General features: G+C 43.0%; 1 protein-coding gene across 1 annotated transcript; it reads right to left on the bottom strand.

Annotated features, from left to right (window-relative positions):
* Nucleotides 1-6,697: 6,697 nt before the first annotated feature.
* Nucleotides 6,698-12,557, bottom strand: LOC106577722 (uncharacterized). The gene is made up of 10 exons (XM_045700586.1): nt 12,518-12,557; nt 12,328-12,377; nt 12,155-12,221; nt 11,689-11,750; nt 11,459-11,573; nt 8,454-8,819; nt 7,987-8,337; nt 7,666-7,806; nt 7,396-7,457; nt 6,698-7,273 (listed from the first exon to the last, which is right to left on the bottom strand). Exons 1-10 carry the CDS (start codon nt 12,555-12,557, stop codon nt 7,142-7,144), a joined length of 1,386 nt encoding a protein of 461 aa, XP_045556542.1. The 3' UTR covers nt 6,698-7,141.
* Between the last annotated feature and the right edge of the window lie 121 nt (nt 12,558-12,678).

The raw sequence follows: 12,678 nt of genomic DNA, 5'->3' as shown, positions 1-12,678 counted from the left end.
TTTTGGAGCCGTCATCGACTCAGTGGGTTTTGTCCAACATGTCTCCGGACCTACTCACTGCCACAGTCATACTCTGGACCTAGTTTTGTCCCGTGGAATAAATGTTGTGGATCTTAATATTTTTCCTCATAATCCTGGACTGTCGGACCACCATTTTATTACATTTGCAATCGCAACAAATAATCTGCTCAGACCCAAAGATTCCTAGATGCCCTTCCAGACTCCCTCCGCCTACCCAAGGACGTCAGAGTACAAAAATTCAGTTTACCACCTAACTGAGGAACTCAATTTAACCTTGAGCAATACCCTAGATGCAGTCGCACCCCTAAAAACCCAAAACATTTGTCATAAGAAACTAGCTCCCTGGTATACAGAAAATACCCAAGCTCTGAAGCAAGCTTCCAGAAAATTGGAACGGAAATGGCGCCACACCAAACTGGAAGTCTTCCGACTAGCTTGGAAAGACAGTACCGGGCAGTATCGAAGAGCCCTCACTGCTGCTCGATCATCCTATTTTTACAACTTAATTGAGGAAAATAAGAACAATCCCAAATTTATTTTGATACTGTCGCAAAGCTAACTAAAAAGCAGGATTCCCCAAGAGAGGATGGCTTTCACTTCAGTAGTGATAAATTCATGAACTTCTTTAAGGAAAAGATCATGATAATTATGAAGAAAATTACAGACTCCTCTTTAAATCTGCATATTCCTCCAAAGCTCAGTTGTCCTGAGTCTGCATAACTCTGCCAGGACCTAGGATCAAGGGAGACACTCAAGTGTTTTAGTACTATATCTCTTGACACAATGATGAAAATAATCATGGCCTCTAAACCTTCATGCTGCATACTGGATCCTATTCCAACTAAACAACTGAAAGAGCTGCTTCCTGTGCTTGGCCCTCCTATGTTGAACATAATAAACGGCTCTCTGTCCACCAGATGTGTACCAAACTCACTGAAGGTGGCAGTAATAAAGCCTCTCTTGAAAAAGCCAAACCTTGACGCAGAAAATATAAAAAACTATCGGCCTATATAGAATCTCCCATTCCTCTCAAAATGTTTTGAAAAAGCTGTTGCGCAGCAACTCACTGTCTTCCTGAAGACAAACAATGTACACAAAACGTTTCAGTCTGGTTTTAGACCACATCATAGCACTGAGACTGCACTCGTGAAGGTGGTAAATGACCTTTTAACCCTTTCACACGTACCATCACACGGGGTGTGATCATTCTACAGTGGTCCCTGAAGCGTATGATCACACCCCGTGTGATTAGAACACTCATTTAGAACACTCATATATAACGGCCAGTTTCGAATAATGCAACAATCAGCATTTGAGCTGGCCACACATTTTTCAGAAACTATTTACACAAACATAGTCCTTACAAAGTTATGTCCAGAATGTTAGCAGTTTATTTTTGGATGCAATGTTCAGATATTCACAGAAGTGTATATATAGCACAACACGATCGTCCTAACCGGAAAAATGTAGGCTACATTTGTCCTAGCGCTAACTGAGGAAAGATTGACCCAACACAAGCAGTCATATTTTCTAACTCTCGGCTGACATAAACTACAATATGAATTAGCTAATAGCAATTACTATGTATAATTAATCACATCACGGGTGAGCTCACCATTGATCGAAATAATTAGGTAAAACACTTTCTAGAAATTGAAAGTAATCCGTCGATTAGTTTCAGCGCGCAGCCATGCATTTTTTCCTCACAGAAACCGAAGATAATAAGAGAAGACAAGATGAGTTTGGTCTGTTTATAGAATGCATGTTGAAGGGGTGTGTCATCTACTGTCGTTCACAACCCACCATTGATTTCCAGAAGTCCTCAAAAAATGAGTGAACTCTTACTCACCTCATTTTGTTATAACATCTTTGGTCAAACAGATGATTACGTGAAACCCAGAATGCATTGTATGTCAACAAACATGGCTCCATACACATAGCTGGAATTAGCTTAGCTCATCATAATCAGTACAACCTTCAAAACATTATTTTACACACATACTATGCGCCCATTACAATTTATGCAAAAATCGGAACACATGTTTATCACCGGTAATGGAAAAACATGAATAAAATACTAAATATATCAATAATACCACAGAAAACATTTTCTGATAGTGATTTATTGATACAAATGGCGCGTACAGGCAGTCAATCACGGTAACCTCTCACTCCCATTCGGAGCCATTCAGTGTTGTTGTTTAAGTAACAATCACATTCTGGAATGGAGAGAACGTTCGAACATCACGTGCATAAAAAAACTCACGCTGGGGCGACCGTTAGAGATATTTGGAATTCGCGCGTGAAAGGGTTAATGGCGTCAGACCGAGGCTCTGCATCTGTCCTCGTGCTCCTAGATCTTAGTGCTGCTTTTGATACCATTGATCACCACACTCTTTTGGATTGATTGGAAACCCAAATTGGTCTACATGGACAAGTTCTGGCCTGGTTTCGATCTTATCTGTGGGAAAGATATCAGTTTGTCTTTGTGGATGGTTTGTCCTCTGACCAATACTGTACATTTCAGTGTTCCTCAAGGTTCCGTTTTAGGACCACTATTGTTTTCACTATATATACTGCTCAAAAAAATAAAGGGAACACTTAAACAACACAATGTAACTCCAAGTCAATCACACTTCTGTGAAATCAAACTGTCCACTTAGGAAGCAACACTGATTGACAATACATTTCACATGCTGTTGTGGAAATGGAATAGACAACAGGTGGAAATTATAGGCAATTAGCAAGACACCCCCAATAAAGGAGTGGTTCTGCAGGTGGTGACCACAGACCACTTCTCAGTTCCTATGCTTCCTGGCTGATGTTTTGGTCACTTTTGAATGCTGGCGGTGCTTTAACTCTAGTGGTAGCATGAGACGGAGTCTACAACCCACACAAGTGGCTCAGGTAGTGCAGCTCATCCAGGATGTCACATCAATGCGAGCTGTGGCAAGACGGTTTACTGTGTCTGTCAGCGTAGTGTCCAGAGCATGGAGGCGCTACCAGGAGACAGGCCAGTACATCAGGAGATGTGGAGGATGCCGTAGGAGGGCAACAACCCAGCAGCAGGACTGCTACCTCCGCCTTTTTGCAAGGAGGAGCTGGAGGAGCACTGCTAGAGCCCTGCAAAATGAACTCCAGCAGGCCACAAATGTGCATGTGTCTGCTCAAACGGTCAGAAACAGACTCCATGAGGGTGGTATGAGGGCCCGACGTCCACAGGTGGGGGTTGTGCTTACAGCCCAACACCGTGCAGGACGTTTGGCATTTGCCAGAGAACACCAAGATTGGCAAATTCGCCACTGGCGCCCTGTGCTCTTCACAGATGAAAGCAGGTTCACACTGAGCACATGTGACAGACGTGACAGAATCTGGAGACGCCGTGGAGAACGTTCTGCTGCCTGCAACATCCTCCAGCATGACCGGTTTGGCGGTGGGTCAGTCATGGTGTGGGGTGGCATTTCTTTGGGGGGCCGCACAGCCCTCCATGCGCTCGCCAGAGGTAGCCTGACTGCCATTAGGTACCGAGATGAGATCCTCAGACCCCTTGTGAGACCATATGCTGGTGCGGTTGGCCCTGGGTTCCTCCTAATGCAAGACAATGCTAGACCTCATGTGGCTGGAGTGTGTCAGCAGTTCCTGCAAGTGGAAGGCATTTATGCTATGGACTGGCCCGCCCGTTCCCCAGACCTGAATCTAATTGAGCACATCTGGGACATCATGTCTCGCTCAATCCACCAACGCCACGTTGCACCACAGACTGTCCAGGAGTTGGCGGATGCTTTAGTCCAGGTCTGGGGGGAGATCCCTCAGGAGACCATCCGCCACCTCATCAGGAGCATGCCCAGGCGTTGTAGGGAGGTCATACAGGCACGTGGAGGCCACACACACTACTGAACCTCATTTTGTTTCGCTCCATCCACCAACACCACGTTGCACCACAGACTGTCCAGGAGTTGGCGGATGCTTTAGTCCAGGTCTGGGGGGAGATCCCTCAGGAGACCATCCGCCACCTCATCAGGAGCATGCCCAGGCGTTGTAGGGAGGTCATACAGGCACGTGGAGGCCACACACACTACTGAGCCTCATTTTGACTTGTTTTAAGGACATTACATCAAAGTTGGATCAGCCTGTAGTGTGGTTTTCCACTTTAATTTTGAGTGTGACTCCAAATCCAGACCTCCATGGGTTGATAAATTGGATTTCCATTGATTATTTTTGTGTGATTTTGTTTTCAGCACATTCAACTATGTAAAGAAAAAAGTATTTAATAAGATTATTTCATTCATTCAGATCTAGAATGTGTTATTTTAGTGTTACCTTTATTTTTTTGAGCAGTATATTTTACCTCTTGGTGATGTCATTCGGAAACATAATGTTAACTTTCACTGCTATGCAGATGACACACAGCTGTACATTTCGATGAAACATGGTGAAGCCCCAACATTGCCCTCGCTGGAAGCCTGTGTTTCTGACAAAAGGAAGTGGATGGCTGCAAATGTTCTACTTCTAAACTCGGACAAAACAGATGCTTGTTCTAGGTCCCAAGAAACAAGGAGATCTTCTGTTGACAATTAATCTTGATTGTTGTACAGTCATCTCAAAGAAAACTGTGAAGGACCTTGGCATTACTCTGAACCCTGATCTCTCTTTTGACGAACATATCAAGACTGTTTCAAGGACAGCTTTTTTCCATCTACGTAACATTGCATAAATCAAACTTTGTGTCCAAAAATTATGCAGAAAAATTTATCCATTCTTTTGTCACTTCTACGTTAGACTACTGCAATGCTCTACTTTCTGGCTACCTGGATAAAGCACTAAATAAACTTCAGTTAGTACTAAACACGGCTGCTAGAATCTTGACTAGAACCAAAAAATTAAATCATATTACTCCAGTGCTAGCCTCTCTTAACTGGCTTCCTGTTAAGGCAAGGGCTGATTTCAAGGTTTTACTGCTAACCTACAAAGCATTACATGGGCTTGCTCCTACCTATCTTTCTGATTTGGTCCTGCCGTACATACGTACATGTACACTACGGTCACAAGACGCAGGCCTCCTAACTGTCCCTAGAATTTCTAAGCAAACAGCTGGAGGCAGGGCTTTCTCCTACAGAGCTCTATTTTTATGGAATGGTCTGCCTACCCTTGTGAGAGACGCAGACTCGGTCTCAACTTTTAAGTCTTTACTGAAGACTCATCTCTTCAGTAGGTCCTATGATTGAATGTATTCTGGCCCAGGTGTGTGAAGGTGAACGGAAAGGCACTGGAGCAACGAACCGCCTTTGCTGTCTCTGCCTGGCCGGTTCCCCTCTCTCCACTGGGATTCTCTGCCTCTAACCCTATTACAGGGACTGAGTCACTGGCTTACTGGTGCTCTTCCAAGCCGTCCCTAGGAGGGGTGTGTCACTTGAGTTGGTTGTGTCACTGACGTGGTCTTCCTGTCTGGGTTTGTGCCCCCCCTTGGGTTGTGCCGTGGCAGAGATCTTTGTGGGCTATATTCGGCCTTGTCTCAGGATGGTAAGTTGGTGGTTGAAGTGATCCCTCTAGTGGTGTGGGGGCTGTGCTTTGGCAAAGCGTGTGGGGTTATATCCTGTTTGGCCCTGTCCGGGGCTATCGTCGGACGGGGCCACAGTGTCTCCCGACCCCTCCTGTCTCAGCCTCCAGTATTTTTTTCTGCAATAGTTTATGTGTCAGGGGGCTAGGGTCAGTCTGTTATATTTGGAGCATTTCTCCTGCCTTATCTGGTGTCCTGTGTGAATTTAAGAATGCTCTCTCCAATTATTTCTTTCTTCTCTCTCTCGGGGGACCATGCCTCAAGCCTACCTGGCCTGATGAATCCTTGCTGTCCCCAGTCCACCTGGCCGTGCTGCTGCTCCAGTTTCAACTGTTCTGCCTGCGGCTATGGAACCCTGACCTGTTCACCGGACGTGCTAATTGTCCCAGACTTGCTGTTTTCAACTCTCTAGAGACAGCAGGAGCGGTAGAGATACTCTGAATGATCGGCTATGAAAAGCCAACTGACATTTACTCCTGAGGTGCTGACCTGTTGCACCCTCAACATCCACTTTGATTATTATTATTTGACCCTACTGGTCATCTATGAACACTTGAACGTCTTGGCCATGTTCTGTTATAATCTCCACCCGGCACAGCCAGAAGAGGACTGGCCACCCCTCATAGCCTGGTTCCTCTCTAGGTTTCTTCGTAGGTTCTGGCCTTTCTAGGGAGTTTTTCCTAGCCACCTTGTTCTACACCTGCATTGCTTGCTGTTTGGGGTTTTAGGCTGGGTTTCTGTACAACACTTTGAGATATCAGCTGATGTAAGAAGGGCTTTATAAATAAATTTGATTTGATACAGTCTGTATTCATTGATGAATCAATAATGAGTTTCTCTTTAAAATGCTTACGCTTTCAAAAAGTTGTGATATTTATCTTCAAATGGTATGAAGTCAGAGTTACTGGTTTGTATTTGTCATCATTTGAGTTGGTTTCTGAGACTAGTAGCACATACAGTGCCTATAGAAAGTTTACACCAACATTGGATTTCTTCACATTTTATTGTGACACAAAGTGGGATAGAAATTGATTTATTTGTCATTTTGTCAACGATCTTCACAAAACACTAAGATTACCTTGTACAAATAAGTGGTAAGAATTGGGCAAGTCATTAAACTCCGGAAATAAAAAACATGTTTATTGAAATATCACACAAGCATAAAGGCAGGTTACAGAGTTCCATGTTACAACCATTATCATCGAAAGGAAGAGTTCAGACATTTGCAAACTAAACATACAGTATTTTGTGCTAAACTTCTTTTTGCAAAAGCAGATGTGTCCAGTCAGTCAACCTCAGCCACTATTGGTGAGGATTTGATACTTCTGAAACCATCCTAGTATCAGCTTTCACACTTGCTGAACAATTATGCTCTGCATCTGAATGATTCTACGTTGATATTAGGAGAGTATGCCAATGCAGTGACAGTCTCTTCAGCTTGGCCCGACTATTACATTTTACAACAAATGAGGAAAGTACAAAATAGCTAAGTCACACAGACACAGTCAAGCTCAAAGTGGAGGTCAGTGGGCTCAACTTAAAATTATGCTGATTGGAGGGCTGTCACATCCTGACTTGATAACTCACACCAGAGTAGATGGTTTCTTCCTCTCTCTGTTCTCTCCTCTGTCTCCTGGACTTCCTGTCAGTGAACTTTAGGCCAGTGTAGTTCAGGCCATCATCGTCACTGTGGAGCTGTGGGGATGAAACACAAACTCACTCAAATCAGACTCTGGGTCAAATCTAGTGCTGTAATCTTTTGCTTTAACAAACTTCTCCAGACTCACTCTTGATACAGTACAATTGATCCTGCTAACCTGTTGGTCTGAGGTGTTGGAATGAGGATTCCCATAGTGGCTTTGTTGAAAAGGGGTCCCTGCTAAAAGACAAACGTCAAAACATTCAATATATTGGAAGACTTTTCTTGTTTACTAATAAAAACACATACTGCTGTGAATGTCATATTTTCTGCTTCAAAATGAAGTAGACGAGAGAGGAAAGTGATAAAAGGAGAGCGAGCGTTCACCTAACTTTATGATCTATAACTATTATTACTATTGCAATTAGAATGAAAACATTTATTGTACCTGCACAGTGTTCACATCGTGACCTCTTCATTCTCACACAGAGTATAACGTTGACAATCACACTCACAATCACAGCAGTTGTCAGGCAAGATCGAATGATGAGGAAAAGAAGATTACTTTGATCGCCCAACAGGTCTGAAACTTAAAAAACAAGGCTTGATTATTTTCTATTATTCTTTATTCCTCAGTGATTTTGGCATAACAATTAGCTATACAAGTTATATTTGAAATCTAATATGAATTGAAAGTAATAGAATTACATATTCATATTTCCCACCATTTGAGAGACAATGTATGGTATTTTGGTTATGGACAGCTTACCTTCGATGTCCAGCTTGGTCCCGTTCCCAAACAGTATCTCCCCACAGGAGGCCACAGCACAGTAGTAAGTCCCAGCATCAGAGAGGCTAAGGTTCCTCTTGGGGAGGTTGTAGACACAGCTCTGTGTAGGAGACCCAGCCTCAGGGCTCTTCTCACACTGATCACTCCTGTCTCCATTGTTGTAAATTATTCCTGGATGGGATTTTCCTGAGCCATGTCTGAACCAATAGACACTGTGTTCTCCTGCACATGTCTCAGTATGTATTGTACAATTCAGAGTCACAGAGTCCCCTGGCTGGACTGACTCAAACACAGGCTGCTGGAGTACAGACATGCTGTTGGACCGCGAATCTGAGGAGAGTGAGTAAGATCATTGTGTGTACGTTCTATTTTCCTGAGATATTAATTAATTTAGCATTATTTTAACACAATTCAGTACCAACTTTTTTGAAAGCAACTTATATTACCTTTGACAATTAAAACAGTTCCTTCTCCAAATTTGAATTCGCTCACTACCATAGCAACACAATAGTATGTAGCTGAGTCCCCTGACTCCGTCTTGGAGATGGTTAGGTTGAAGCTGTCAAGTCCTCTCTTCACACTCAAACGTTTAGTCTCAGTAAAGTCTTTGTTAAAGTTGTTGGAATAAAGACTATTTTGAGTGTGATAAAATGATGATGCCATGCGAAGAGGCTTCTCTCCAACAGTTTGCTTGAACCAAGAGACTCTGACTATCAAATTAGATCGACAAAAGCAAGTGAGAGATACATTTTGTCCCAGTTGTGTAACTATCAAAGGGTCTAGTTGGATTACATCCTTGTTAAGTGCACAACCTGTGAAGCAAACAAACTAAATAAATCAGACAAAGGTATAGTACAGAATTATACATTATTATCATTATTCAGACTACATAGTCATTCAAATGGATTCAAAAAGACTATGATATACAAAATAAAAGGATCCACATTAATACTTTTAACTTACCCAAATTGGCGTAAAACAAAAATATTGTCCAATATATAATCATAATTTCCTTTCTGAACTGCATAGTGCGTGGGTCTGACAACAGAGCACCTTTTATATGATGCCACTCATGGGGTAATCATTATGAAGTAGGAGGAAACACTGAACTGAGTGATATTATTGGCTGTCTGAACAGGCATAAATCATCTGATTAAAACTACAATCTAACATGTGTCCTGTGGCATATCATAGTTAGACCAGCCCTTCAAATGATGTAAAGTCAGAGTTACTGGTTTGTATTTTTTCATCATTTGAGTCGGTGGCTGAGACTACTGGTACATATGTCCTCTTTGACATACACAGGGGGTTTACATTGTATTTCTCACAATCATGTCTGTAGAAGGCAGTTCAAGGTTTCAGGAGGAAGTGAACTCTGGTGAGTTTGGCAACTTGATGAATAATAATGCTAAAAAAATGAATAATAATGCTATACTTGATGCCTGGTGCAAATAAGTGGTTTATTGAAATATCACAAAAGCATTAAGGCAGGTTACAGAAGTCCATTTTACAACTATTATCATCAAAAGTAGGAATTCATATATTTTCAAAATCATTATATACATTGTGTTGTACACTTCTACAAAAACAAATGTATCGAGTCAGTCAAACTCAACCACTCTTTCTGAGGATTTGAGGCTTCTGAAAACATCCTAGTATCAGCTTTCACACTTTCTGAACAATTATGCTCTGCATCAGAGTGATTTTAAATTTATATTAGGTGAATCTTGGCCCCTGCAATGGCATCCTACAGCAAGATAGAAATGTACACTGCTCAAAAAAATAAAGGGAACACTAAAATAACACATCCTAGATCTGAATGAATGAAATAATCTTATTAAATACTTTTTTCTTTACATAGTTGAATGTGCTGACAACAAAATCACACAAAAATAATCAATGGAAATCCAATTTATCAACCCATGGAGGTCTGGATTTGGAGTCACACTCAAAATTAAAGTGGAAAACCACACTACAGGCTGATCCAACTTTGATGTAATGTCCTTAAAACAAGTCAAAATGAGGCTCAGTAGTGTGTGTGGCCTCCACGTGCCTGTATGACCTCCCTACAATGCCTGGGCATGCTCCTGATGAGGTGGCGGATGGTCTCCTGAGGGATCTCCTCCCAGACCTGGACAAAAGCATCCGCCAACTCCTGGACAGTCTGTGGTGCAACGTGGCGTTGGTGGATGGAGCGAGACATGATGTCCCAGATATGTTCAATTGGAATCAGGTCTGGGGAATGGGCGGGCCAGTCCATAGCATCAATGCCTTCCTCTTGCAGGAACTGCTGACACACTCCAGCCACATGAGGTCTAGCATTGTCTTGCATTAGGAGGAACCCAGGGCCAACCGCACCAGCATATGGTCTCACAAGGGGTCTGAGGATCTCATCTCGGTACCTAATGGCAGTCAGGCTACCTCTGGCGAGCACATGGAGGACCCCACACCATGACTGACCCACCGCCAAACCGGTCATGCTGGAGGATGTTGCAGGCAGCAGAACGTTCTCCACGGCGTCTCCAGACTCTGTCACGTCTGTCACAATGTGCTCAGTGTGAACCTGCTTTCATCTGTGAAGAGCACAGGGCGCCAGTGGCGAATTTGCCAATCTTGGTGTTCTCTGGCAAATGCCAAACGTCCTGCACGGTGTTGGGTTGTAAGCACAACCCCCACCTGTGGACGTCGGGCCCTCATACCACCCTCATGGAGTCTGTTTCTGACCGTTTGAGCAGACACATGCACATTTGTGGCCTGCTGGATGTAATTTTGCAGGGCTCTGGCAGTGCTCCTCCTGCTCCTCCTTGCACAAAGGCGGAGGTAGCGGTCCTGCTGCTGGGTTGTTGCCCTCCTACGGTCTCCTCCACGTCTCCTGATGTACTGGCCTGTCTCCTGGTAGCGCCTCCATGCTCTGGACACTACGCTGACAGACACAGCAAACCATCTTGCCACAGCTCGCATTGATGTGCCATCCTGGATGAGCTGCACTACCTGAGCCACTTGTGTGGGTTGTAGACTCCGTCTCATGCTACCACTAGAGTGAAAGCACCGCCAGCATTCAAAAGTGACCAAAACATCAGCCAGGAAGCATAGGAACTGAGAAGTGGTCTGTGGTCCCCACCTGCAGAACCACTCCTTGATTGGGGGTGTCTTGCTAATTGCCTATAATTTCCACCTGTTGTCTATTCCATTTGCACAACAGCATGTGAAATGTATTGTCAATCAGTGTTGCTTCCTAAGTGGACAGTTTGATTTCACAGAAGTGTGATTGACTTGGAGTTACATTGTGTTGTTTAAGTGTTCCCTTTATTTTTTTGAGCAGTATATATAATAGCCAGGTCACACTGGAACAGTCAAGATCAATGTGGAGTTCAGAGGAGGGGTGGGTCTTAACTTAGAATGATGCCTATTGGATGACCCTCACATGTCACATCCTATCTCTATGACTCACCAGAGTAGATGGTTTCTTCCTCTCTCTGTTCTCTCCTCTGTCTTCTGGTTGTGGTACTCTTTTTGTCAGTCAACTTCAGGCCAGTATAGTTCGGGCCATCATTGTCACGGTGGAGCTATGAGGATGAACACACACTCACTTAATTCAAACTCTATGTCAAAACTAATGCTGTACTCTTTTGCTTTAATATTCTAATCCAGTCTCACTCTTGATACAGCAATTCTGCTAACCTGTTGATCTGACGTGTTGGCATGAGGATTCCCATACTGGCTTTGCGGAGAAGGGGTTCCCACTAAAAGAAAAAGACAAAACATGTAAAACACTTGAAATCTCTTCTTAAAAGGCTAACATGTCTTATTTTAGATATTATATCAGAGCACCTGTAAATAGGTTGCTGTGTGTTTGAGGGGGTGCTAATGGCATGAGAAGAGTAAAAACTTTTCATCACTGCAGCATAAAGATGCCTGCGTATGGAATAGATAAATACATTCAACTTAATTTGTCTTGATTATTGTGAAACGCTTTATTTCTCTTATCACAAGTAAGTCATTGTCAAATGAGTCTGTCAAAGAAGCAATGCACCTAATTCATTACAGTTACAGATAATAAAGTTAACAATTAAGGCTGTGTCATTCATCCAGTTCTACTGTCTGATCCCAGAGTGCACCGTCTCTTCCTACATGTTGCTTCTCTGACTTCTAGACCTGTTCTTGTTGTTGCTCAGATTCAGAGCTACATAATGGAGACTGTCTGCATCTTGGGCCTGTGAAGAACAATCATAAAATTGAGGAGAAAATTACTATATGTTTTTATTGTGACCCCTTTCACTCTTCTTTATATGGTAATTCAACATAAGGAATTCTATTTACCGCTGCATCTGAAGAAGAGACTGCTGGACCTCTTGTCTGAGAGACGGGTCCTGAAAAGAAAGACAGAAAAGATTAAGATACAACTTCTTCCATTACAGATACATCTGGTGATATCAAAAAAGAGCAACTTCTATGAAGGACTTCACCTGTTACATACATCATACATTTATTTGTTATGGACTTCACTTACCTCTACACTGCAGACACTTTATCTTGTTCATGATGTACATAACGCAACCAAGGACAATGATCAGGATAAACGAGAGACCCAATGCTGCACTCAGGCAGTACACTAAGAGAAGAGGGTCTGCGCCATTGTCTGGGAAAATTATTGCACAATTTCTTATGTGA

The sequence above is a fragment of the Salmo salar genome, chromosome ssa18 (assembly GCF_905237065.1).
Source record: "Salmo salar chromosome ssa18, Ssal_v3.1, whole genome shotgun sequence".
Lineage (NCBI taxonomy): Eukaryota > Metazoa > Chordata > Actinopteri > Salmoniformes > Salmonidae > Salmo > Salmo salar.
Note: the sequence above shows the minus strand (reverse complement) of the source record. Positions and strands in the feature narration are given on the sequence as shown.